The sequence below is a fragment of the Pseudonaja textilis genome, chromosome 15, assembly GCF_049901715.1.
Source record: "Pseudonaja textilis isolate UNSWEBS1 chromosome 15, rPseTex1.2, whole genome shotgun sequence".
Lineage (NCBI taxonomy): Eukaryota > Metazoa > Chordata > Lepidosauria > Squamata > Elapidae > Pseudonaja > Pseudonaja textilis.
This window is the reverse complement of record NC_142004.1, coordinates 12,644,486-12,669,828: the sequence shown is the minus strand read 5'-3', so window position 1 is coordinate 12,669,828 and position 25,343 is coordinate 12,644,486. Positions and strand designations below refer to the sequence as shown.

Genomic DNA, 25,343 nt, shown 5'->3' with positions numbered 1-25,343 from the left:
GAAAATAGCAATAGACTTATATACCGCTTCACAATCCTTTTCAGCCCTCTCTAAGCGGTTTATACAGAGTCAGCCTCTTGCCCCCAACAATCTGGGTCCTCATTTGACCCGCCTGGGAAGGAGGGAAGGCTGAGTCAACCTGGAGCCTGTTGGGATTCAAACTGCCAAGTTGCAGGCAGCCGGCAGTCAGCAGAAGTGCCTTGCAGTGCTGCACTCTAACCGCTGTGCCACCACAGCTCATAAAAGCTAAAACTAGAGGTGCAGCCCCACCTCAGCTGAAGGGTGGGAGAGGAATTCAAGAATAAACAAAAAGGAGCAAAGTCTGTGTAAAGTCAAGTCTTCCACAAGTCAGCAGGAAAACCTGAAGCTCTTGACATTGGAACCGATTGCCACATGACCGGCTTTCCCGCTTCCAGGTTTCTGCTGATCTTCCCAAACCTTAAACTCTACCCCAGCCTGAGCCATTGAGTGAGGGAGCCTCAGTCCTCACGCTTCCCTTCTCCCCTAAGCTTCCTTTTACGCAGGTACACTGAGGGCAGGGATTGTATAGGTACAGTGTACAACCCTTTCATTGAGTGAGTCTTTCAAAGTTACACCAAATGGCACTGAAAAATGTGACTTGTGACCGTTTTTCACACTTTACAACTGTGGCAGCACTCACATGATCAAAACATAGGCACTTGGCAACTGATTCGCATTTATGACGGCTGCAAGAAAGGTTGCAAGATGAGGCAAACCTCACTTTAATGGCTGTCCTGCTTACCAACATCACATTTTGTCTTTCAATTTATGGCCGTAAGTCCAGAACTGAAATTTAGAATGTATTATTCTAGAAAAGTCTCCGGAAGTTCTGTCCAATCCAACCAACACACGTTGCCCACTGATCCCGGCCCAGAAACCTTCCTCTCCCTCCGAAGAAGAGGAACCAGGGAGGGGACTTGGGAAACGCTGGTGCCTTTCGACACACACAGGAATATGAAACTGGGGCCGAAAGGCCTTGGGGCCACAAAAGCCTCCCGGGCAACTTTTGAAACCGCTCTCCTATTTATTCTGGATGGCTGTCAATCTCTCTGTCCTGGAGAGAACCTGCGTCAGCAGAGGACGCGCCGCCTCCACCTGGGCCAGGCCCTGATTGGGTGCCGCTGAGGCCTGTTGTCTTTCATCAGAGCTGGAAAAACTGCATTTCTGAACCTTGTGATGAGCTTGCAAAGAAAAACCCCGTGCAGGTCAATGACAGAGTTCAGAAGCTGCTGGCCATGGCGCTCTTGAAGATCATGGTCCCTCTCCTGATCGGGCTGGGTGCTTACTATTACTACCCACAGGAAACTTTCTCTGCAGGTAAGGAAGGTAGATTCCCACACACCCCTGGGGAGGCCAGGCCATTGTTGTGCGTCTGCCTTTTGCTCTTTTTTAATGATTCTGTTTTCCATTTAACGGAGAAGAACAGGCTTCCCTAGAGAGGGGAAAATGTGGGTGAAGCTCTTGCACGCAAGGTGTGAAGCAGGTGAGCTGGGAGGGCGGCCCATTTCTGGTGGACCTCCAGGCTAAAGAAACGGGTTGAGGTCGCACAACACAGACCCGCAACCCAGTTTTGCACCGGCAAGTGAGGCACCACTGGTGGAGACGCACAAACATCCCTTTCTCTGTGTGATTGTCTCTGCAGCCTTTCGTGCGCCCTGTCATTCAGACATCACACACACACACACACACACACACACACACACACACCCCAGGGGAATCAGCATGCTGGAGACTCTCAGATTGGGAAGGGCGGGGCAGGAGACCAGGAGGGCTGCAGCAGACTAGAAGTAGCAGCTTTGGGGTCCGGCTGCATTAGAGCCCCTCTGGCCAAAAGTGCCACCCACTGGATTCTCTGCTCACACGGAGGATCCGTCACAGGAGCGGGAATCTGCTAGCTCTTCACCGATGGAATCTGTGGCTCAGGGCTGGGACAGCCAGCTTTCCTCCCACGGGTGTCCCAGGCACCTGGGCGGATCGCGTCAGAGGGAGAGACGTTGAGCGGACCTCTGCCCAGCCCCAGGGCACCCGGGCAAGCCCCCGTCCACCCACCCCGAAGCCACAGTGCTGATCCAGTTTGAAGTGGTTGTCAGTTCTGCCATTCCTACCTGCGTTTTTTGCTCACCTGGTGGGAGGCTGAGCATCCCCAGTAGGTAAGTGTAGCTGGTGGCCAGTCCTATTCTAGCTTGGTGTTTCAGGTGGGAGCTAGAGGAGTGTAGAACGACCCCGGTTGAGGTGGGCAGTGCAGTGGCCGGGAGGAATTCTGGGAGTTTGAAGTCAAAAGACACCGAAGTTGAGACACACACACACACACACACACCCCCGCCGGTGCAGGAGCAAATTGCAGAAGATGGTGCTGGACAATCTCGGGAGCTGAAGTCCATCGGTCTTCAAAGTTTGTTTGGGTTGGGAAATTCTGCCAGCTCGGACTCTGGGACCTTGAGGAAGGGAGGGGGGGAGTAGAATTTGGGGCTGAGAAAAGATGCAATTAGCCCGAGAAGGAAAGAAGAGGTCAGCAGATCATCAGCTTCCTCCACCCAAACCCCCAAAGCCCCACCAATTCCCCCCCCCCCACTGTGAAGGAAAGCTCTGCCACCCGCTGTTTCCACAAGGGATTAGGCGAAAGGCAGAGGGGGCTGCCCTGCTCCTATTGGCCCTGGAGGCAACCGAGGATCGCCCCCTCCGCTGTTGGTTCTCCTTGGGGGCAGGTGGGGGGGGTGGGGGGGGGCTTTTCTCCATGCCAAAATCCCTCTCGCTTTTTTGCCCAACCCACGGAGCATGGGAGGTGAATGCTCAGCTGGACTCTTGGCTGCCTCGCTTCGAGGTGGGTTGGCAAGCGGGGAGGTGAGCGGACCACTGGCATGTCCCAAACCACCTGTGTCCCCAGTGAAAGGGGGTGGACCGATGGGGAGAGGGGAGCTGCGGGGTGGGGGGCACGTGGAAGTGAAGCATAGTGTTGGAATTTGCCCGGAGAGGCAGCTGGGGGGCCCTCCGGGTAGGGAATTGAGTAAGGATCCCATGGGTGTGTGTGTATGTGTGTGTGTGGACAATGCTGTCACACACACCCCAGACTAATTTCCTTGTTTATTGGCTTTCCTGCCCAAGGAGGGACCTTCAGATCTGTACCCGCGGCTAGAACGATCCCTTCTAGTCCACGTCTCCAACCGTGGCAACTTCAAGCCTTGAGGACCAACTCCCAGAATTCCTCAGCCAGCAAAGGCTTAACGTTGCCAGCTGGGGAATTCTGGGAGTTGAAGTCCACACAAGTCTTAAAGTTGCCAAGGTTGGAGACTCCTCTCTCTAGACAACATGGACATTTAATAAAAAGATGAAACATAAACTGGTCCCAGTAAAGAGCCTGAGAAAATTCACCGAAGGGAACACAGGATAATACAGCAGGGCTGGAAGGGACCTCGAAGGTCTTCTAGTTCACCCCACGCTGCTCACGGCAGGCGGTCCAAAAGACCTTTGGCCAGACTCCTTTTCCTGGCTGGGCCCAGAGCCTGCGCCACTCCAGCCGGGCATCCAAATCCACAGGCCGTCCATCTTCCTCTTCTGCCTGCAGAGATGGTGCGAGGAATGCGCGTGTTGGTGACGGGTTCAAGTTCGGGCATCGGGGAGCAAATGGCCTACGAGTTCGCACGGATGGGAGCCCACCTGGTGCTGACTGCCAGGAGGGAGGAGCAACTGCGGAAGGTAAGCGGGCGGGAGCCCAATCCAACTCCGAACCCCCGATCATCTGAACAGGACCAGCCCTGCACGGATCGCATCGCAGCCTCAGCCCGTGTTTCGCTGCCCCACTCGGTCTTTAGCAAAGAACTGGACTGCTTTCCCACGCGAGAAAGAAAAAAGCCCCTGTCCGCGTTTGAAACCGGAGAGATTCCCTCGCTATCCCAGAGGTGCTTTTTTTCCAAGAGACAACTGGGCCTTTTTTTTTTCCCTTTGAAGACGTTTCACTTCTCATCCAAGAAGCTTCCTCTGCTCTGACTGGAAGGGTGAGGATGGGAAAATTGCAGATTACAGGAAAAAATGCAGACTACAGGAACCATTTGCGCTTCAGTTTGAGATAGAGAAGACTTTCTGCAAAGAGCATAAATCCTTCCCTTCCCCGTCATTCAGTCAGAGCGGAGGAACTTCTCGGATGAGAAGTGAAACGTCTTCAAAGACAAAAAACAGAAAGTCCAGATGCCTCTTGAAAAAAATAAAAAAAGCACCTTTGGAACAACCAGAGGACGAGAATCTCCACAGATTCATTCACTAGCTTCAGTCTCAAATGGGTGTCGGGTGCAAATCCAGATCCTCTGCTTTTTGGGGTGGAGACAGTTCCGTTCTTGCTGGGGCACCCCAATGCCGCCCCCCCCCCCAGCCATTCTGGAAGGACGCTCTGAGCAGTGGTGGGATTCAAACATTTTTACTACCAGTTCTGTGGGCGTGGCAGGGGAAGGAGACTGCAAAATCCCCCTTCCCTCTCCACCCCACTAACCTGCTTTCCAGCTCTGTTCTCCTGGGCAGGGCAACCAAAGGAGACCCAGCCAATCAGCTGAGACTCAATAAGAGGCAGAGAAGAGATGGGGTTGGCTGGTTCTCCGGACTACTCAAAATTTCCTCTACCGGTTCTCCAGAACTGGCCAGAACCGCTGAATCCCACCTCTGGCTCTAAGCAACAGCTAACCTTGGTTTCCGGAAACTGAGTTTCAGGGAAAGGGTGAAGGGATGGTGGTTTAAAATAGGCCTGAGCGCCAATCCTGCTGACAGCCACCAATCTCACTGGCTGCTCTTGAGCCCGCAAGGTGGTCAAAAAAGAAAAAAAGGCCACACATCTTGACTTTTGTTGTTGCTGTTAAAGCTTGGCAGAGCTTCTTTTATTTTGACCTTTTTTATTAGAATTTTTCAACACAATAAAACTATTCAAAATTAAAAGATTAAGAAAGAAAATGTATAGGAGGAAAAAAATGAGAAAAAAATTAAATTTAAAAGAAAACAAAGAATTATTTCCACCCTTCTTTTTACCAAGTAGTTGCCATCTAAATTCGTCCACCTCCCAGTTTATCTTACTTTTCAAATCCTCAATCCAGAAATCATCAACTCAGTCTTCATCTTTCAACAAATGTCCATCGGATAAAGTTTCTTGTCTTTTTTTAAAAAAAAAAACCCTTTGATTATTTTTCCTTGACTAAACTAGTCATTTTTGGTTTTTTTCCTCAAGTTATCAATATTACAAGTCACCTTTCCTGTTTTATTTCATGATTTCTCCATCTTTGTGCTTGCAATAACCCTGGCACATACCGTATCATATACAATATGCCATATTAATTCCCCACGTTTCTAACTGACGGCCCATGAAACCCCAACAAAAGGATTCCAGTGGTCTCATCCTAACATTCGGCTTGGCAGAGATTCAACTGCAGTGACTTGACTTTTGGGTCCAAACCCTTCGGATTCCCTGGTTCTTGGGAGTCCTTTCCAAGCGCCAACCCCTTGCCCTCTTTTTTCCCTTCCTCTTCAGGTGGTGAAGAAGTGCCAGGACCTGGGCGCCAGTTCTGCCCACTATGTGGTGGCGGATATGGGCAACCTGACCGATGCCCAGAAGGTGGTGGAAGAAACTAAGGCCAAGTTGGGTAAAGGCGACCTTTTGCATCTCACCCAGGACCAACCCTTGTGCCTCCTGGGGGGCGGGGGGGGGGGGGGCGTTGCGGGGAGGGGAGAGACTGAGGAATGGGATGCTGTGTGTGTAGGAAGGCAGGGCGGTGTTCACCTTCCCCTACCTAGCCCAGCCATGCAGTGAACCTAGCCACACACACCCCGCCCTTCCAGGGCTGGGCTTCCAAAATATTAGCAACAGGTTCTCTGCCCAGGTGCTGGATGGGCGTGGCGGTGGTGGGCGTGGTCTGGTTGGCCTCCTACACCATAGCGGGAGGGACATTTTTGCCCTCCCCGGGCTCCGGAGGCTCTCTGGAAGCTGGAAAGAGGCCCATTTCTGGTCTTCCCAAACTTCCGGGAGGCCTGTTTTTTGCCTTCCTCGAGCCTGCGCACACACCTTGCACTTACCTGCATCCAAAACGGGCTGCATGGGGACTCCTGGGAGGGAAGGGGAGGGGTGGGTGGGGCCAGCCAGGAGTGGGACTGGCGGGGTCTCTCCGAACTGTGCAGAACCCGAGCTAGGGGCTCTCCTGAACCTCTTTGAATCCCCGGCACCATCCATTCCTCTCTCTAGAAGTTGTCTTGTCTCCCACCCCCTGTACTTTGCTGTCCCCTCCTTTCCTACATGGGGAAGACCACCCAGGGGGGTCCCATTTCCACAGCTCCTCCAGAATGGGAGAATCCATGCAGCAAATGGGGTGGGGGAGGTACGGTAGCCTACAGGGGGAGCTCTCTCCTCACAATCAGGAGGCTGTGAGTTCGATCCTAGACAGAGGCAGTTATTTCTCTCTCTGGGCACTATGAGAATAGATCTGCTGAGCAAAACTCCGCATTGGTGACAGGAAGGGCGTCTGGCCAGTGAACACCCTGCTAGCTCCATTCAGTTGCCCAGACTCCACCCCGCAAGGGATTGTGGGGTCATTAAATGTCAAAGAAAAAATGGAGTGGTGGGAGACAACCTCTTTGAAAAGCAACAAGCGGTTCAAATCTTTGGGGTGCACCTGAGGGGACCCTTTTTGGGGGACTTCATAGCTGTGCGGAGAAACATGCTTGCTCTCAGGTGTTTCTGCACCCCACATGGCCCAGCTCTGAGAATCCAGAGTTGGCCCCCAATATGGGGCAATGTGAAAAACAGATAACACACGTGGAAAGGAATCTTGGAGGAGTTTTAGTCCAAGCCCCTGCTCAATGGCAACAGGACTGACTTATATGCTGCTCTTTTCAGGGGCATGGTGGCTCAGGGGCTCGGACGCTGAGCTTGTCGATCAGAAAGGTCGGCAGTTTGGCGGTTCAAATCCCTAGTGCCGCGTAACGGAGTGAGCCCCCGTTGCTGGTCCCAGTTTCTGCCAACCGAGCAGTTTGAAAACACGTTAAAAAAATGCAAGTAGAAAAATAGGGACCCCTTTGGTGGGAAGGTAACGGTGCTCCGTGCGCCTTTGAAGGTGGTTAGTCATGCCGGCCACATGACCAGGGAGACGTCTTCGGACAGCGCTGGTTCTCCGGCTATGAAACAGAGATAAGCAGCATCCCCTAGAGCCAAAAACGAATAGCCTGGGGAACCTTTATATGCCGCCCTTTAGTTCTTTTAGAGCATTCAGTGTCAGAATTATTTGCATATTGCCCCCAACAATCCAGGATGGAAGGCTGAATCAACCTTGAGCCGGTCAGCCTTGAACTCCAGGCAATGGGCAGAGTTTGTTTGTAATGCTGCATTCTGACCGCTGAGCCATCCGGGCTCCTCGCATTCCAAATGGCTGCATTTAATAAATGCAATAAACAAACAATAATGCAGGACCAGGAAAAGCCAGGATGGCCAGCAATTGGCAGGCGTGTGTGTGTGTGTGTGTGTGTGTGCGCGCTCATTCCTGTCCCAGAAGATCAACTATTTTGAGAAAGGCCCAAGATATCCCAATGTTTTGCCCTTTGCTGGCCTGGTCTGGCTGACTGACCTTCCCCTGTGCTGGGCTCCCTCCTGCACTGAGCTGTGATGTCAACATCCAGCCCCTTTGCAGCCTTCTGCATGCCCATCTGCCCTGCCTGGGGCTCCACGCTGGAAGACGCCTTCCGAGGGGGGCAGCGAGCCAGCGCCAGCACCAGCAAAAAGATCCGTTTGCCTTTTGTGCAGGTAGGCCCTGAGCGCCTCTCTGTCCTTCACTCCCCCAGGAGGTCTCGACCAGCTAGTTCTGAACCACGTGGGAGGAACCTCCTTCGGTCCATTCAAGGGAACAATTGAGCCCGTGATCAAGTCGATGACCGTGAACTTCTTCAGCTACGTCCAGTTGACCATTTGTGCCATGGACCTGCTGCTGGAATCGAAGGGGAACATCGTAGTCGTCTCCTCCATGAGCGGTAAGTACCGCAATCCTCACAGGCACCCGGGGGGATCCTGCAGGGAGTGAGGCATCCATTCGTGCTGAAGGAAGGACGTCTCCTGCGTGGGATCCCATGGCGGTATTCAGCCGGATCGGGCAAACCGGGGGCAAGGATTTGGCGTGGGTCTGGCTGGCCACGCCCACGACCCGGTTGCCCTCCCGCCCGATGCTCGGTCGCCCCGCCCGCCTGACATTCAAGGTATTTCTTTTTTTCCCCTCCCAACCATCAGCTGTTCATACGATCTGCTGGGCCGGGATTCCCCTTGCTGAGGCCCAGGAAGGCCCCCCCTCCATTTTTTTTGCCTTCCTGAGCCCCAGGGGAGCTTTAGGGGAGCAAAAATGCCCCCCCCAGAGGCTCTTCTGAGGCCAGGAAGCTCCCCAAATGGAGCGTCGAGGGGTGCTGCGTCCCCTTCCCATGCTCTGCCTTTTCTTCTTCCTGAGCCTCAGAGGAACCTTAGGGGAGCAACAACCCCCCCCCCAGGCTCCTCTGAGGCCGAGAGGGCCCCCAAAATGGGTAGGGGCTGCAAAAAAGCCAAAAAAAAAAGCAAGCCACGCCCACCCAGTCACATGGCCATGCTCACCAAGTCACTCCCACAGAACTGGTAGTAAAAAGTTTTGAATCCCACCACCGATGAGATCCTACCAGTTCTCAATTTGATGGCAGAGGATTTGCTTCCAGGTGTCACCAGCCGCTCCATTTCCCCACCCCGTTCTCTCCTCGCACCCCGTTCTTCCTTCTATACTCCCCTTCATTCATTGCCTCTTAGTCTCCAAATTTCGGGTCTCTCTCTTCCCGAAGATCTCATCCACAACCTACTTTTTAGTAAGCTAGGAAAAAATGGAATAGATAGCACCACCACTAGATGGATTCGCAACTGGCTGGCAAACCGTACTCAACAAGTAGTCCTTAATGGGTCTAAGTCTACATGGAAGCAGTGGGGTGCCACGAGGTTCTGCCTTAGGCCCAGGACTCTTCAATATCTTCATTAATGACTTAGATGAGGAAATAGAAGGGGAACTTACCAAATTTGCAGATGATACTAAGCTGGCAGGAATAGCCAACACCCAAGAAGATAGGCTCAAGATCCAGAACACTGGGCCCTATCTTACAAAATGAAATTCAATGTAGAGAAGAGTAAAGTCTTACACTTAGGCAAGAAAAACCAAAAGGACACATACAGACTGAGTGAAACCAGGCTCAATAGTGGTAACTGTGAGAAGGATCTTAAAATCTTAGTGGACAACCAGCTAAATAGGAGCCAACCCTTCCAGTTCCAGATGTGGTTTACCAGATCCACCTGCAGCAGCCCCTTCTCCAGAAGTCCCCGGGGAGCCTCTCTCTTTATTGCCCTTAATCCCCAGAGAGGCTCATCTGATGGTGATGACACAAAGGTCTTTCTTCGAGACGGGGAAGACTTCTGCCTTTGTCAGCGCACTTCAAGGAGCCCTTTCGATTTGTTGATTTTGTTTCACTCTTGATTTTTATCTGCTCTTCTCATTCTAAGTGTTGCAATGGACTTTCTTCTCCAGAGGGCTACTATAATAAGGAGGCTTTAATAACTCACTGCACATCACCCCTTGGGCCTGGGTTTCTTTGCAAGGCAGAGATGCAATCAGCTCATGAACAAGTCACTAGCTATGCTCTACCCACACATCACTGTCAAGTCAGAGTGACAGGTAGTGGTCATTTAGCTGTTCTGACCTGGGTTTCACGAAATCCCAAAGCAGATTCCTCGGCCCGACAAAACCCCTTTTTAATAGGCTAATGTGAATTCCTGTCACTCACATCCAGCAAAGTCCCAGCAAACAGTCTTTCAAGGGTGAATTTACAACCACAGACCTTCTCAGGCTTGGAGAGCTGCCAGGCCGGTAGCTTCCAAGCGCAACGCTGTACCAGAAAATACTTGGCAGGGAGTCTCAAACAAAACTTCACCCTAATTAAATGAACTAATTGTCTCCTGGAAACCCCACTCCCCTTTCCCTCCTCTTTATTCCCTGTGGGAGGGGCCATTCACCATCCACCAAAGCCCTTGCTCCCAAATCGGCCCTCGTTCCTTAGCTGTTCCCTTCTTCTGGCAGCTCTGCACATGCGCACATTGGGAACAGGCTCCAGCTGTTCTTCTGCCCCACTTATCTCCAACTCCGAAGTCAGCTGATAACTGTCGGACGGCCCTGGCCCCATCTCTGCCTCCGAGACAGAGCCCTCGTCAGAGCCTTATCCAGACTCCAGAGCCCATGTTCCTCGCCAGACTCCTCACTGTCTGACTCTTCCACCAGCTCCGCTAACTGCTGGTGGGCCACAACATTAGTGACTGTTACAGCAGACCTACTTTGAAGCTAGTTACCACTTGGATTCAAAGTTCCAACGGTCCCCCTCCCCTCACTCACAGACACTTGACCAGAGTTGGAGTGCTCGGCCACACAGCCACATCTGTGGCCATTTGCAGCATCCCATTGTTGGTCACCTGGCTTGGCTGCCTTTGACAAGGATTTTGCCCAAAATTGGCACTTCTGGTTTTCTCCAAAACCAGGCTCCATAATGATTCTAAGTTAAGAATGACCTTATTAAAATGGACAAAGAAAGTTCTAAACATCCTCAAAGATCCATCTCATGCTGGGCACCCCCTTTTTTTTTGAACTATTACCATCTGGCAGACGGTACAGGATAATCAAAACAAAGACAAATAGGCTGAAAAACAGCTTCTATCCCAGGACAGGAGCTCTGTTGAATTCTACTGTATATAGTGCAATATTAATGCAGTATCAGGGGTTTTCCGTTCAATTGTATAGAATGCGAAGGATGTGTGTTTGTGTTTATTTTCATAATCATAATAGACATTGAAGATGGCACTTAATTTCATTGTGCGAGGTGCAATGGCAATAAACTAAACTAAACTAAACATGGAAGAGCGCACAATTGGGGGAGAGATTGAGAGAAGGGGGAACAAGCAAACGGATCCTCCATCCACGCCAACCTCTCTTTCCTCCTCTCAAGGACGTGTTCCGGGCCCCTTCAGCGTCTCCTACGCAGCAGCTAAGTTCGCCGTGGAAGGGTTCTTCACTTCGCTGCGCACCGAGTTGCGCCTGCGGAACATGGACCTGCCCATCACCGTGGCTGTGCTGGGCTACATCGACACGGGTGAGTGACACGTCGAAACCCTCGCTTGCCCAAACCCAGCGCCCTCCAGTCGGGCCAGCCACCCATCCTTTTGCTCCTTTCTGCAGAAACGGCCGTGAAGTCCGTGGGAAACAAAATCACGCAGAGGCCGAGCCCCAAGGAAGAGTGTGCCCAGCAGATTGTGAGGGGCGGAGTGCTGCGTTACCGCGAGGTCTTTTATCCTTACTGGGCCCTGAAGCCCACCCTGATCTACCGAGAGCTGCTGCCAGACCTCATGGACCAAGTCATAGGCTACGGCTACAGACTGGAGAACATCCTCTAAAGCTCAAAGGACCACCCAGCATCGCCATCCGTGTCTCCCAAAAGATCGTTTGTGGCGAATGCGAGAGGAAACCCAAGTCTCCTCTGCCCTAGGAGAGGAGAGCCAGGGACAAAATGGCGCCATTTCCTTTTCTTCCCTCAGCTCACTTTGTGCAGAACCCAGCAGTAAATCAAACTCTTCTCAGGGTGCCCAATTTTTCAAGACCCGTTGGGGAATCTGGAACCAAGTACTTACTGAACCTACAGACTGTGATCACAGCAGAGATAAGAGCTGGGACCCATAAATGACGTATCCTGTACTACGTGAGGTGCTATCCTGAGCTGCACAAATTGCTTTAGTTTTGATGACAAAGCCAACAGAAGCATCTTGTACTGCTATCCCCCTACCCATCAATCGCTAGATTTGCAGCCCAGAATGGCTGGTTTGAGGGTCAGATTCACTCTGCAAGGGCCAAGGGTGATCTCGGCCGACAGCACCTGGCCCTAGAAGTCACGGAAGCAAAATCTTTCTCCACTTAAGTAACGTAAAGTTTTCATAAAATTGCAGAATGTCAGGATCGTTTTTGGGCACGTCTGCAATTAAAACACAGTCTGGAAGCCCCTTCCACCACTGAGTCTCATTTCACACGAACCTTCTAACTGGCCAAATGCCCATCATCCTTTTCCACCCACTCTGGCCACCCTTCCAATTTTTATCCCCTCTGAAAGCAGATGAAGCAGGGGTGGGATTCTGCCGGTTCCGACCGGTTCTACAGAACCATTTGCAGTTCAGAGAATTGGCCAATCGTGCCCCTGGCCGGCCCCGCCACCATTCGCTTTTTTCAGGGTTGCAAGTGAAGGACCACCTGCAAGTTGCAACAGCTCGGCCTAGAAGGTGGGTTTTGAGAGAAAGGAGGGAGGGGGGATATGGGACAAAAGAGGGAGGGGAGGGAAGGCAGGAGGGAAGGGAGGGAGGGAAGAGGGAAGGGGAAGGGGAAGGGAAGGAAGGAGGGAAGAAAGGAGTGGGAGGGAGGGGGGAGGGAGGGAGGGAGGGAGAAAGAGGAAGGAAAGAAGGAAGAAAGGAGAGGAGGAAGGAAGGAAGGAGGAGGAAGGGAAACAGAGGAAAGGAAGGACACTTCAATGTGCTTGGCCATCTCCCTTTCACTCAAGAAAATAGACATTATGTTTACTTTCTGCTGCATTGGGATCAGCTGAGAAGCAGAGGCCACACACACACACACACACACACAGAGAGAGAGAGAGAGAGAGATGCAGAGAGAGACCCACAGCCACACCTGCCCTGAGGAGCATGCACCAAACTTTTTATTCACGTAGCATCTTCCCATACAACGAAAAGACATTTAGGCCCCTGCAGAGTTTGTATCGGGGCCCGGGCTTCCCTTGTCCGTCTCGTCCTCCTTGTTGCCTCTGAACCTGGCCAGCACGGGGGTGTTGAAAACAGAAGTGGGGCTGGAAGGAGGGCCAGAGCCTTGGGGAGACGAGGTCGGGGAGCTGCTGGCAGGAACCCTGGAAGAAGAGAGCCACGCCTGCAGTCAAGACTGGCTCCTCCAGAAGGAAGCGGGCTGTGGGATCAGGCCGTGGGGTGGGACCCTCCGCCCTCCTTCTCAGGAAGGGCTGACGGTCCCAGATGTGCCTGGAAGACACTGTCAACAGAGGTGGGATTCAGCTGGTTCTGACCGGTTCTAGAGACCCGGTAGCGGAAATTTTGACTAGTTCGGAGAACCGGCCAATCCCCACTCTGACTGGCCCCGCCAACCCCGTCTCTTCTCTGCCTCCCACTGAGTCCCGGCTGATCAGCTGGGTCTCCTTTGGTTGCCCTGCACAGGAGAACGGAGCTGGAAAGCAGGTTAGTGGGGTGGGGAGGGAAGGGGGATTTTGCAGTAACCTTCCCCTGCCACGCCCACCAAGCCACACCATGCCCACCCAGCCCACAGGACCGGTAGTAAAAAAAACTGAATCCCACCACTGACTGCCAACCTCCTTGAGGCAAACGGTGGGCAGCCTCGGGGTCCCAACCTCCCTTCCACCAGCTCTCTTCTCTCCTGGTCCACCTCCTGCCTTAGAGCAGAGATCTCCAACCTTGGCGACTGGTCCTTGAGCCCGTCAGGATCGAACTGCTGGTAGTGGGCAGAATATTAGCCTGCGATACGGCATTCTAACCACTGCACCACCATGGCTCTCAGTATGCATTGATAGTGTTCTCCAAGTAAGAAACAAAGAAGAGAACTTTTTCCTTTCCCCCATCTCTGGTTCCCTCCGCACCCAGTGGGTGGTTCTTGTGCCCCTGGCGCCCGGTTCAATCCAGCCGCAGATCTCCTACTCTAAGAGGGGGCTCCTGAGTCGGCCCACTGCAGCTGCGGAAAGGCAGTCTGGCCCACTGGCCCACTGACAAGGAACAGCGCTGGCACCACGGTTGAGAATCCCGACCTAGACACTAAAATGCAAACTCATCTTGCCAGGCCAGCCAATCTTGCAAGAGGAAAAGAAAAATGGTCCAAGGAAAATCAAGGAAGGCCTGAAGGCGGGCACACGTACCTCGGGAAAGGATATTTCAGCCGGTGGACAGGGTTGTTTGTGAGGAACGAGGGACGAAATCCTCCAGGATTCAGCATTAGCGGGCGTAGGTCAACCATGCTGCGGAAGGTGGGAAAAAGGAAACAGGAGTCCTATAGAGCAGCGGTCCCCAACCGTGGCCCCTTTAAGACTTGTGGACTTCAACTCCCAGAATTCCTTCAGCCAGCTTTGCTTGTGGACTTCAACTCCCAGCTTTGCTGGCTGAGGGATTCTGGGAGTTGAAGTCCACAAGTCTTAAAGGGGCCAAGGTTGGGGACCCCTGCTATAGAGAACATGCCCCAGAGCCTGCGGCTGTACCTGGCCTTCCCTTACTCTCCCCTGGGTGCTGCTCTTTTGAGGGAGGCCAGGAACGGGCTGGCGGGGGTTTAGGAGAGCCCCTAGCTAAGAATCTGCGCAGTTCAGAGAACCCCCAAATCCCCCTTCTGGCTGGCTCTGTCCACCCACCCCACCCCTCCCAGGAGTCCCCACCGGGCTGGTTTGGATGCCAGTAAGTGCAGGGGGTGCGTGGAGGCTCGTAGACGACGAAAAACGGGCCTCCCGGAAGTTCGGGAAGGCCAGAAATGGGCCTTCCGGAGCCCGGGGGAGGCTGTTTTTGCCCTCCCGGAGGCTCAAGGAAAGCCTCAAGAGCTCCCCACCGCCATGGAGCAGGAGGCTGACTAGGCCACGCCCACCCAGCAACCAGGCAAAGAACCCGTTGCTAAAGTTTTTGGAGCCCGCCCCTGAGGGAGACCCCATCCTTCCCACCCCCTCCCCATCACCACCAGGGTCCATGGCGGCCCAGCGGATGCCAGGTTCCCTCTGACCACCCTGGCACCTGCCCTGCACCTCCTCCCTTCCGTGGGATGCTCAGAGGGTGGTTTGACTCATCACTTCCCACTTCCCCCCATCAGTCAGGTGTTCCTCCATTTCAGGGGCCTCCCAGTCCCTCCCACACTGATCATCTTGCTTTCCACGCTGGCCAACCCAACGCTGGTTGAATAGCCTCCTTCCTCCCCTTCCCCTTTCTTGTAGCCGATTGATACCAGAAAACCAGCCGGGAGGAGCCACAGGGTGCCAAAACACTTTCTTAGCTTTGGGTTCTTTGCCCTGGCAGGACTTGGTTAATTTGCCCAACTGCCTGGATTCACATGACCTCCTGAACCATAAACTGGTCCCGTGGGGCTGGTTTTCCAGAGTAGGGGTCTCCAAGCTTGGGAACTTTAAACTTGGCAGACTTTAACTCCCAGAATTCTGAGAGTTGTAGTGCTCCAGGCTTAAACTTGCCAAGGTTGAAGATCAGTGGTGAGATTCAAATAATTTAACAACCGGTTCTCTGCCCTAATGATTTCTTCCAGCAACCAGTTCACCAAACTGCTCAGAAAGTTAGCAATCGGTTCTCCCCAACTGGTGCAAATTGGCTGAATCCCACCACTGTTGGAGACCTCTGTTCCAGAGAAAAGCTCTACTCCAGCATTTCTCAACCTCAGCAACCTTCAAGACTTTATCAAGGAAATAAAAACACAGAAAATACTGTTTTAAAAAGGAAAAAGATACAACAAAGGACATATTTTAGCAGTAAAATAGTTATTATTCCATATATAGTTATCTAATGGAGTTATCAGTCGAGTACAAATTTATTTCTTACGGTTATATAATTTTCATGTTTTTAGCCTACTACTACTTTGTAAAACTGAGTTGCCTATTTCATTATATTTGTCCACACGTTTGTAGGCAATCACACATCCACTCCAGCAAGTGGAGTCAGCTCCAATGATTCAAAGTGGCCATACAATTACTTTTTCCAATGCCTTTCTCCCAAAACTTAAGTAAATCTTCTACATTGTAAAAACATGTGTTTCAAAGAAGCATTATTCTTATTACATAAACCTTCATTTGAGGCCCAGTGACACTCAAACTCACATTGTCTAGGCAATATAGGAATTTCTAATTCTTTGTGTGCCCAATCACATTGGCCAAATAAAGTCTATTCTATTTTATTTTTCTATCTTTTATTTTTATTATTCTATCCTATCTGATCCTATCCTATCCTATTTTCTATTCTATTCTCTATTCTATTCTAATTCTATTCTTACAGATTACAGATTAGCAGAGTTGAGGTCATCTAGTCCAACCCTCTGCCCAAGCAGGAAACCCTACATTATTTCTGACATATGGCAGTCCAATCTTTTCTTGAAAGCCTCCAGTGATGAAGCTCCCACAACTTCCGAAGGCATCTTCAATTCCATTGGTCGATGATTCTCATTGTCAAAAAATCTCTCTTTATTTCCAGGTTGAATCTCTCCTTGTTCAGTTCCCATCCATTATTATTCCTTGTCTGGCCTTCAGGTGCCTTGTAGAACAGCTTGAGCCCTTCCTCCTCTCTGGGGCAGCCCCTCAAACGCTGGAAGGCTGCTCTCCTGTCTCCCCTGGTCCTTCTCTTCCCTAGACTAGCCAAGCCCAGTTCTGCAACCGTTCGTTGTATGTTTTAGCCTCCAGTCCCCTAATCATCCTGGTTGCTCTTCTCTGCACTTTTTCTAGAGCCTCAACATCTTTTTTATAATGTGGTGACCAAAACTGGATGCAGTACTCTTGGTGTGATCTTACTAAGGCTTTATAGCGTGGTATTAGTACCTCTCTTGATCTTGATTGTATCCCTCTGTTAATGCAATTTAGGATTGTGTTGGCTTTTTTGGCTGCCGCTGCACACGGCTGGCTCCTATTTAGCTGGTTGTCCACTAAGACTCCAAGATCGCTCTCCCAGTTCCTGCTATTGAGCCTGGTTTCACCCACTCTGGATGCGTCCTTTGGGTTTTTCTTGTCTAAGTGTAGAACTTCACTTTTCTCTACATTGAATTTGAGTTTTCTATTCTATTCTATTCTATTCTATTCTATTCTATTCTATTCTATTCTATTCTATTCTATTCTATTCTATTCTATTCCACTTATTTCTTAGCATATGCACACAAAACTGATTTATTGATAATAGGTATCTATAAAATGTAGAGTGGTATTTTTAGTTTCAAAAGAACTAACAAGTTTTTTTAATAATTTGGATGTCTCAGAAGATAAAAATACTAAAAATGCTTTCTAGGGACTTTTGGTGTTGAAATCCAAATACCTTACAGTTTGCTGAGGTTGAGAAACCCTTCAAGCCCATGGGTGGCTCGGGGAGTTCTGTGAAGGCAACAATTCTACCTCATTTCTATACAGTTTTCTTCCTCCCTGTCTGGCTCCTGACCTCTTTTGATTGACAGGTGACATGCCGGCCCAAAGCTGCTTCAAGTCTGTATTGTTTCTCTCCGCCTGTCAGGGTAGAGAGCAGCAGTTTATATTCAATGCAAGCAATTATCTTTCCTGGGGAATTATGAAGAAGATGCTAAGCCTGGAGAGGAAATCCTCTTCCTTTAACAAGTCCAAGTAAATGAAAAGCAAAAGATATTAACACATCTAACAAAACGAAATTCAATGTAAAGTAAAGTCTCACACTTAGGCAAGAAAAACCAAAAGGACACATATAGACTGGGTGAAACCAGGCTCAATAGCAGCAACTGGGAGAGGGATCTTGGAGTCTTAGTGGACAACCGGCTAAATAGGAGCCAGCCGTGTGTGGCAGCAGCCAAAAAAGCCAATGCAATCCTATATTGCATTAACAGAGGGATACAATCAAGATCAAGGGAGGTACTAATGCCACTCTATAAAGCCTTAGTAAGGCCACACCTAGAGTACTGCGTCCAGTTTTGGTCACCACACTATACAAAAAGTTGAGACTCTAGAAAAGGTGCAGAGAAGAGCAAGCAGGATGATGAGGGGACTGGAGGCTAAAACATATGGACATATGGACTTGTCTAAGGACAAGAAGGACTGGGGGCGACATGATAGCAGCATTCCTGTATTTGAGGGGCTGCCACAAAGGAGAGGGAGTCAAGCTATTCTCCAAAGCACCTGAAGGACAGGACAAGAAACAATGGATGGAAACTGATCGAGGAGAAGAGCAACCTGGAACTAAGGAGAAACTTCCTAACAGTGAGGTCAATTAACCAGTAGAGTGGCTTGTCTTCAGAAATTGTGGGTGTCCCAGCACTGGAGGCTTTTAAGAAGTAAATGGAGGACGATAACCAGTTAAAAATTAGAAGCAATAAACCCAGCATAAAATCCCAGTAATAAAAAAAAGCCACCGAATATTTAAGATAAGTCTAAACTCTTCCCTGACTCTAAAAAGCCATAATAGAGGCCAGTGGAGCCTCTGGGTCCAGCCCACTCTATCGGGGCCACCACCAAGAAAGTCCCCTTGCTGTAACTCAGAGGTCTCCAAACTTGGCCACTTTAAGACTTGTGGACTTCAACTACAGAGAATTCTGGGAGTTGAAGTCTACAAGTCTTAAAGTGGCCAAGTTTGGAGACCTCTGCTGTAACTAATGCTCCCCACCCCACCCCAGTGCAGAGGGGCAACCTCTGGAAAGGGAAGAGGTTGCCGAGATGAGAAGCACAAAAGCACAAACCTGCTTTGGGAAAGAACCGAAGATTTTGGGCATGGCTGGAACGCCTGAGTCCCAGAGCTTGGCTTCTGTCGGGCTGAACCCTCCCGTCAGGATAGTCCTCCGGAGCCTCCTCTCGGCCGGCCTCCAGGATGAGGTCTTGGCAGCTGAAAAGGAGCAAAGTTTCACCCTCCCATCCATGTTTGGAAGAATTAGGGTTTGGGGGCTAAGCCAGTGCCTCCCGCCAGGCTGCAAGGAGGTCAAGAAAGTCAAAATGGCAACCACCAACCATGTGAATGTGATTCTTCTAGTGCACAAAAAAGGGGCAGGAATTTCCCTGCATGGTTTGGATCACCTTCTTGACTTACTTTTCTTTTTAAAATTATTTTATATTGTGCAATTTCTTTTGTTATATATACAATTTCCATATCCACAATGGCAGTATACAATCTCTTTTAAATACAAATAGGAAACCTTATGCACACAATAGTTGTAACCATTATTCTCAAAGTCCATGATCTTCATTTATCCTTTATTAAATGTTTTCCATTATTTAATTAAGCACTGTTCAGTTTTGTCTATAATTAGTTAACAGTATCAAACATTATAAACATCACATTTGTAACCATTATCCTCCAAGTCTATAACTCAAAATATTTACTTATTCAACGTTCATTATTTAATTATACACTTACTTCATTTTTGTTTACATATCCTCCTTAGTTTTAAATTTCTAACTTCTGTTTCTATTTTCTAACCATTGATAGAATAATTCCCACTTTAAAAAGTATTCTGTTTCCTCCTTATACTTAATTTATAAGATTAATCTATCCATTTCAGCACATTCTAATATTTTCTGTATTATATTTTCCTCTATATAATTTTCCAAATTTGTGCATACACAATTCTCGCTGCAGGTACCACAGGTAAAATTAAACATGTATTTCTTTTGTTATATTTTTCCACCTTGACTTCCTTAAATCCCTATCCCAGACTACCCTTCATTTTATCCTTCAGGCCAGAGGTCTCCAAACTTGGCCACTTTAAGACTTGTGGACTTCAACTCCCAGAATCCCTCAGCCAGCTTTGCTTGCGGACTTCAACTCCCAGCTTTGCTGGTTGAGGGATTCTGGGAGTTGAAGTCCACAAGTCTTAAAGTGGCCAAGGTTGGAGACCCCTGCTTTAGGCCCCTGTGATTGTATTAAGTTGTGTTTTGTTTTTTACTTTAATGAGACACCGGCATGCTACAAAGCAAAGATTTATACCTGTACACAGTTTTTAAATTTCCTAAATCTGGAATGCATTCTTTCAAAATAAACCTGGCAGGGAGTGGTCAACCCCTGTTTTCAAACAGTTCGTCCCCCCCGGGGCCTGTGTGCCTCAGTAGATGAAATTCTAAATGTCTATGGAGATTCCCAGTTATCCAGGTCATGGCTGTCCCCAAAGTGCTTTTTTTTCTAAAAGCACCTGGACTTTGTTTTTCCTTGAAGACATGTTGCTTCTCATCCAAGAAGCTTCTTCTGCTCTGACTGGACAGTGGGGCTAGGGTGGAAGGATCTGCAGGATGTTTTCTGCCCTGTGTCCCTGCAGAAAGCACAGCTCCACAACACAGTCCTTTCCGAGAAGACTCCACACCCATTTGCACCACTCAGGTGACCCTAAGGACAAACCTCCAGGTGGCCTCAACGACCCTCTAAAAGGACGCAAATGACCAGCTGCCTACAAGGAGTCTAAACCCTTCCATTCCCCACCCTCCAGTCAGAGCTGGAGAAGCTTCTCTGGTGAGAAGAGAAACGTCTCCAAGGAAAAACCAGGAAGTCCAGTTGCCTCTTGAAAAAGCACCTTTGGATGCAGTTCTGGTTTGGGCTGTTCCAGATTTCCACTGGTGGAGCTGGGGGCTGTGGAAGGATGCTCAGGGAGTCTGACTTGACCAGAGCAACTGGGCGGCCTGACCCAGTTGCAGAATGACAATGGACGTTTCCTGCAAAAAAAATGTGATTACATCGGGATTCAAAAGAGGCCCCTGAAACTTTCAACCTGAAGCTTAATAACCAGCTGGGTGCCAGCATTGCGGCTTTCTCCTCATGGGTATCACTTCAGGATAGCAGAGCCCCAATATTTGAGGGGCTGCCACAAGAAAGAGGGAGTCGAGCTATTCTCCAAAGCCCCTAAGGGCAGGACAAGGAGCAATGGGTGGAAGCTAATCAAGGAGAGAAGCAACCTGGAACTAAGGAGAAATTTCCTGACAGTGAGGACAATTAATCAGTGGAACAGCTTGCCACAAGAAGTTATGAATGCTCCAACACTGGAAGTTTGAAAGAAGAGGTTGGATAACCAGTTTGTCTGAAGTGGTGTAAGGTTTCCTGCCTAAGCAGAGCAGTTGGACTAGAAGACCTCTGAGGTCCCTTCCAGCTCCTATCCTATCCTATCCTATCCTGTCCTGTCCTGTCCTGTCCTGTCCTGTCCTATCCTATTAATTCCATATTCTATTCTATTCTATTCTATTCTATTCTATTCTATTCTATTCTATTCTATTCTATTCTATTCTATTCTAACTTCTATTCTAAATTCTATGGTGATTCTATTATTTCTATTCTATTCTATTAACACCATTGCTACATTCGCAAAAACTCAGGCTCTCCTTAGCGCCAGATTAATTTATACCAAATGCTAAGACAGGGGTCTCCAAAACCTGGCAACTTTAAGACGTGTGGACTTCAACTCCCAGAATTCTCCAGCCAGTTATGCTATGCTGGCAGGAGAATTCTGGGAGTTGAAGTCCACACGTCTTAAAGTTGCCAGGTTTGGGGACCCCTGTGCTAAGACAACAAGGGGCTTCTCACTTTGGGCTGCTACCAGCTCTGGGCTGCCACATGCTGTCCCTGGAGAAGAGCCCCAAAGTGTATGGCTTTGTTCGTATCGCTTCGCTACCTTCTGCCGGTCACTGGATTGTAGTAGCCCTGATCCAGAGGCCTGGCAGTGCAGGGGATTTGGGGGTCGGGGGGGGGGGCGGTCGGGTGGAGCTTCAAACTTGTTTTTTTAAGGGTTCCAGGAAAGACTAAGAAGAAATAATTTTGCTCAAAGCCAATTTTCTAACCCTTGCTCAGGGTTCCTTGAACTTTAAGGTTTTGTTTTAGATAAATTTTATTAATGTTCAATTAATTACATTTCTTAGTGCTTGATAAACATCACGTTGTCTGGGTATTTAATTTGCTTAACAGTACAGGGTTTTTTTTAATTGTCAAGTTCTGCAGCCTGAGAAAGTCTGAAATCCCCCCTCGTCGTGTGTGGATGCAGCCAGTGATGTTGTGGGGAGGGTCTCGGGAGTTTTTCTGGAAGGTGCCCCCCCCCCCAGGGTCAGCAGTTTGGCTCCCTCCAGTCTTACAGCTATTCAAAGTGTCCGGGGGAGGGTAGGAGGGAGCAGGAAAACACCTGAACGCAGGTACAACAAATGAGAGGAGAGGAAAGGCAAGGCAGAGTTACCACGGGCATAATCGTTGGCCTTCTCCATCTCCCGTTTGAGTTGCTCGACTTTTTCCTCCATCTCCATTTCCCCCAGGGAGTTGTCGTAATTTACACTGCCCTGCAGCAGGGCAAAGAACTTGGCCTGGAAAAGAGCAGAACAACGGCACGAGCCTTTAGACTTATATGCCGCTTCCCAGGGCTTCCCAGCCCTCTCCAAGCGGTTTACAGAGTCAGCCTCTTGCCCCCACAACCATCCGGGCCCTCATTTTACCCACCTGGGAAGGAAGGAAGGAAGGCTGAGTCAACTGTGAGCCGGTGAGAACTGAACTGCCAAACTGCTGGCAGTCAGCAGAATTGGCCTGCAATGCTGCACTCTAACCACTTTGCCACCACGACTCTTGGGCCAAAGGGGGCGAGGGAGAGCTGGGAACAGGCGCGCAAAAGGGACCTCCAGGCGCAAAGGCGGCGAAGGGCAGCCTAGTGGAGTGCTCAAAATACAAAATGTCCCGAAGGAGGAAAGTGGAAGAGAGGATTCAAAGGCAGTTCGACACGTCTCCTCCCTGCTGGGCTAGTTTTCCGCCCGAAGGGAACAGGCACTTTACGGCAGGGGGCTGCAGGGCCCCTCCTCTCTCAACAGCTGATGGATCAGTTATTGGATCTGAATTTCTGAGGAACAATCAATCAAACTGAGCTGAAAGGACGTTGCAGGACCCAAGGCTGTTGACCTTGGCTCCTTGCAGGAGACAATTCCTGTCCTGCTTTCAGGACAAGAGCAGTCAAAGGCACAGCCTGGGGCTGCTTGGACCATATCTCCCATCATGCTGGCTGGGGAACATGGGAGTGGTGATCCAGCACAGACCACCTTATTGGACACAGCCTGAGAACTGGGGACGTCCAGGGTCTCCAGATGGCTGTCCTTCATCCAGAACACCTGGGATCCAGATCAGTGTTTCAGCCCAGAAACCTCTCTCCCTCTCTCTCTCTCGGAAAAGAGCCGAGGCCGAGCGATGGTCAGTGCCTTTGGGTCGGGCAGTTGCTCCGGCTGGGCAGAGCGAAGCATCAGGCTCTCCTGTAGGCAGAGCCAAACCTTTCCGCTCTAGGAGGATGCCTGAGCCACAAACAGCTCCTCAGGAGCTGTGCAGCCTGTGCAGACGGCAACGGAATCGGACAGTGGGGAAGAACAGAGACCAGTCCAGGAGTCTGGGGAGGACTCAGATGAGGGTCCTGCATCCGATGCAGAGATGGGGCCAGGACCATCTGGGAGTGGGGTGCTGCCTCTGGAGCCTCCGGAGTCTGGCAGCAGCAAGGCAGAGGACCCAGGGGAGCCTGTTCCCAGTGCGCATGTGTGCAGAGCTTCCAGAAGGCGAGAGCAGCTGAGACAAAAGGGACAACTCGGGAGTAAGGCTGGGAGGTGATTGGCCCTCCCATAAGGGATACAAGTAAGACTAAGATGATGAAACCTTTGCAGGAAGCAACCTTGTTTTTTCTCTTCGGATTAAACCTTGAAGCTCTGTGTGGACTTTGTACTTTGGTTGGTTTTTATAGTTCATTTGGTACTCCAGTTGTTGGCAGCACTTCAGAGGAAAGAAAGGTGGGTGCTTATCTTGAGGGACTGTTTGGGACTCATTATGGAGAATGAACATAATTCCCAGCATTGCAATAAAAAGAGAATTGTATTAACTAAGCATGTGCTTAATTACGGTCTCAGGAAGCCTTGGTCAGAATAGGAGCGATAAAAGCCAGGGAATGGTGGAGTTGTGTCAAAAAAGTCAAGATGGCAGCCAGGACTTATGGTAACCACTCTCTCTCTTTTGAAGGAAACGTTAAGACCACTGCACTGACTTGGTGACCCTGCCCTGCAGGCTGCCCTGGACCGAAGAAGCCTCTGCTGCACCCCAAATGGTGGGGATGCCACCCCTTCTGCCCATCCTGGGGTCCCTTCTGGCGACCGGTCCCCTCACCTTGAGATACTGCCCCAGGCTGCCCCTCTCGTTCTCGGCCTGTTTCCGCTTCCGCACCACCCGCTCGCAGATGCTGGGCTTCCGCTCCATCTGGGTGAAGAGCTCCTGCAGGGACTTCTGGGTGTAGCTCAGGCCTTGGGCCTCGTAGTCCTGGGGAGAGATCCGCTCGCAGAAGGACAGGGTGAGCGGGTACTCGCTGTCAAATTCCTCCAGGGTCTCCATCCTGCACGCCTCGGCCAGAAGGGAGGGGAAGAGTCAGGCACAGGGGAATTCAGCCTGCCCACCCCCAAACCCTCCCCCATCCACTGGGGCAAGGCAGGGAAGGTTACCTCTGAGCATGTTTAGAGAGCAGTGCTCTCAAAAGGCAAACAAATAGTGGGGGGTGGGGGGAGGGGGGGCAGAAGAGCATGAGAAGATTGCCTCGGCTGGCGTTTTCAGACCCCGGAAGGGGCACAGATCCTACAGGCAGAGGCACAACTTCTGCCTCTCCAGATAGAATAGAATAGAGCTGGAAGGGGCCTTGGAGGTCTTCTAGTCCAACCCCTTGCTCAAGCAGGAGATTCTATACCATCTCAGACAAGTGGCTGTCCAGTCTCTTCTGAGAAACCTCCAGAGATGGAACATTTACAACTTCTGGAGGCCGCTTCTGTTCCCCTGGTTAATTGTCCTCCCTGCTAGGAAGTTTCTCCTTAATGCCAGGTTGCTTCTCTCTTCGTTTAGTTTCCATTGTTTCTTGTTTGGCCCTCCAGTGCTTTGGAGAATAAATTGACCCCCTCTTTCTTTGTGGCAGCTACAGACGGTGAGACTACAACTCCCAGCACCCTTTGCCACAACTCGTGCTCCCAAAGAGATGTTGGAAGTGATAGTTGAGTCCTGCCCTGCCCGCCCACTCCAAAAAAGTTTTGCAGCTGGCTCCCGGGATGCCCAAGACCCCAGGGGTCTTCAACCTTGGCCAGGATAAGACTTGTGGACTTCCAACTCCCAGAATTCCTGAGCGAACATGACTGGAGGAGGAATTCTGGGAGTTGAAGTCCACAAGTCTTCAAGCTTTCAAGTTTGAAGACCCCCTGCTCTAGTAGATCAAAGAGTCTCCAATCATGGCGACTTGAAGCCTGGCGGACTTCAACTCCCAGAATTCCCCAGCCAGCAAAGCTCCGGCATTCCCCAGCACAAAGTTGGCTGAGGAATTCTGGGAGTTGAAGTCCACCAGGCTTCAAGTCGCCATGATTGGAGACCCCTGCCCTAAACGCCTCCCTGCCCCGGGTTCCGGACCGACCCTCCTCCCCGGAGCCCCTCCGGCCGGGGGCCGAACTCTCCCACCCCCGCCCGGCGCTCCAAGGACCCCTCCGCAGGTGCTCCAAGGCGGCGGCGGCGCCGGCCCGGGGGCGTTTCCGCGCCGAGGGGCGTGGCTTGCCTGTCC

The 25,343-nt window shown here is 50.6% G+C and overlaps 2 protein-coding genes across 2 annotated transcripts; one reads left to right on the top strand and one right to left on the bottom strand.

The window, feature by feature from the left end:
- The first annotated feature begins 1,079 nt into the window (after positions 1–1,079).
- On the top strand, positions 1,080–12,074 carry LOC113447090 (hydroxysteroid 11-beta-dehydrogenase 1-like protein B). The gene is made up of 6 exons (XM_026717096.2): positions 1,080–1,338; positions 3,584–3,714; positions 5,525–5,636; positions 7,822–8,007; positions 11,026–11,169; positions 11,256–12,074. The coding sequence occupies exons 1-6, from the start codon at positions 1,257–1,259 to the stop codon at positions 11,468–11,470; spliced, it is 870 nt and encodes a 289-aa protein (XP_026572881.1). The 5' UTR covers positions 1,080–1,256; the 3' UTR covers positions 11,471–12,074.
- A 682-nt stretch (positions 12,075–12,756) lies between these two features.
- On the bottom strand, positions 12,757–24,311 carry LOC113447091 (uncharacterized). Its single transcript, XM_026717098.2, has 6 exons — positions 23,924–24,311; positions 21,981–22,104; positions 18,522–18,664; positions 17,261–17,325; positions 14,005–14,103; positions 12,757–12,975 (listed from the first exon to the last, which is right to left on the bottom strand). The coding sequence occupies exons 1-6, from the start codon at positions 24,143–24,145 to the stop codon at positions 12,810–12,812; spliced, it is 819 nt and encodes a 272-aa protein (XP_026572883.1). The 5' UTR covers positions 24,146–24,311; the 3' UTR covers positions 12,757–12,809.
- Between the last annotated feature and the right edge of the window lie 1,032 nt (positions 24,312–25,343).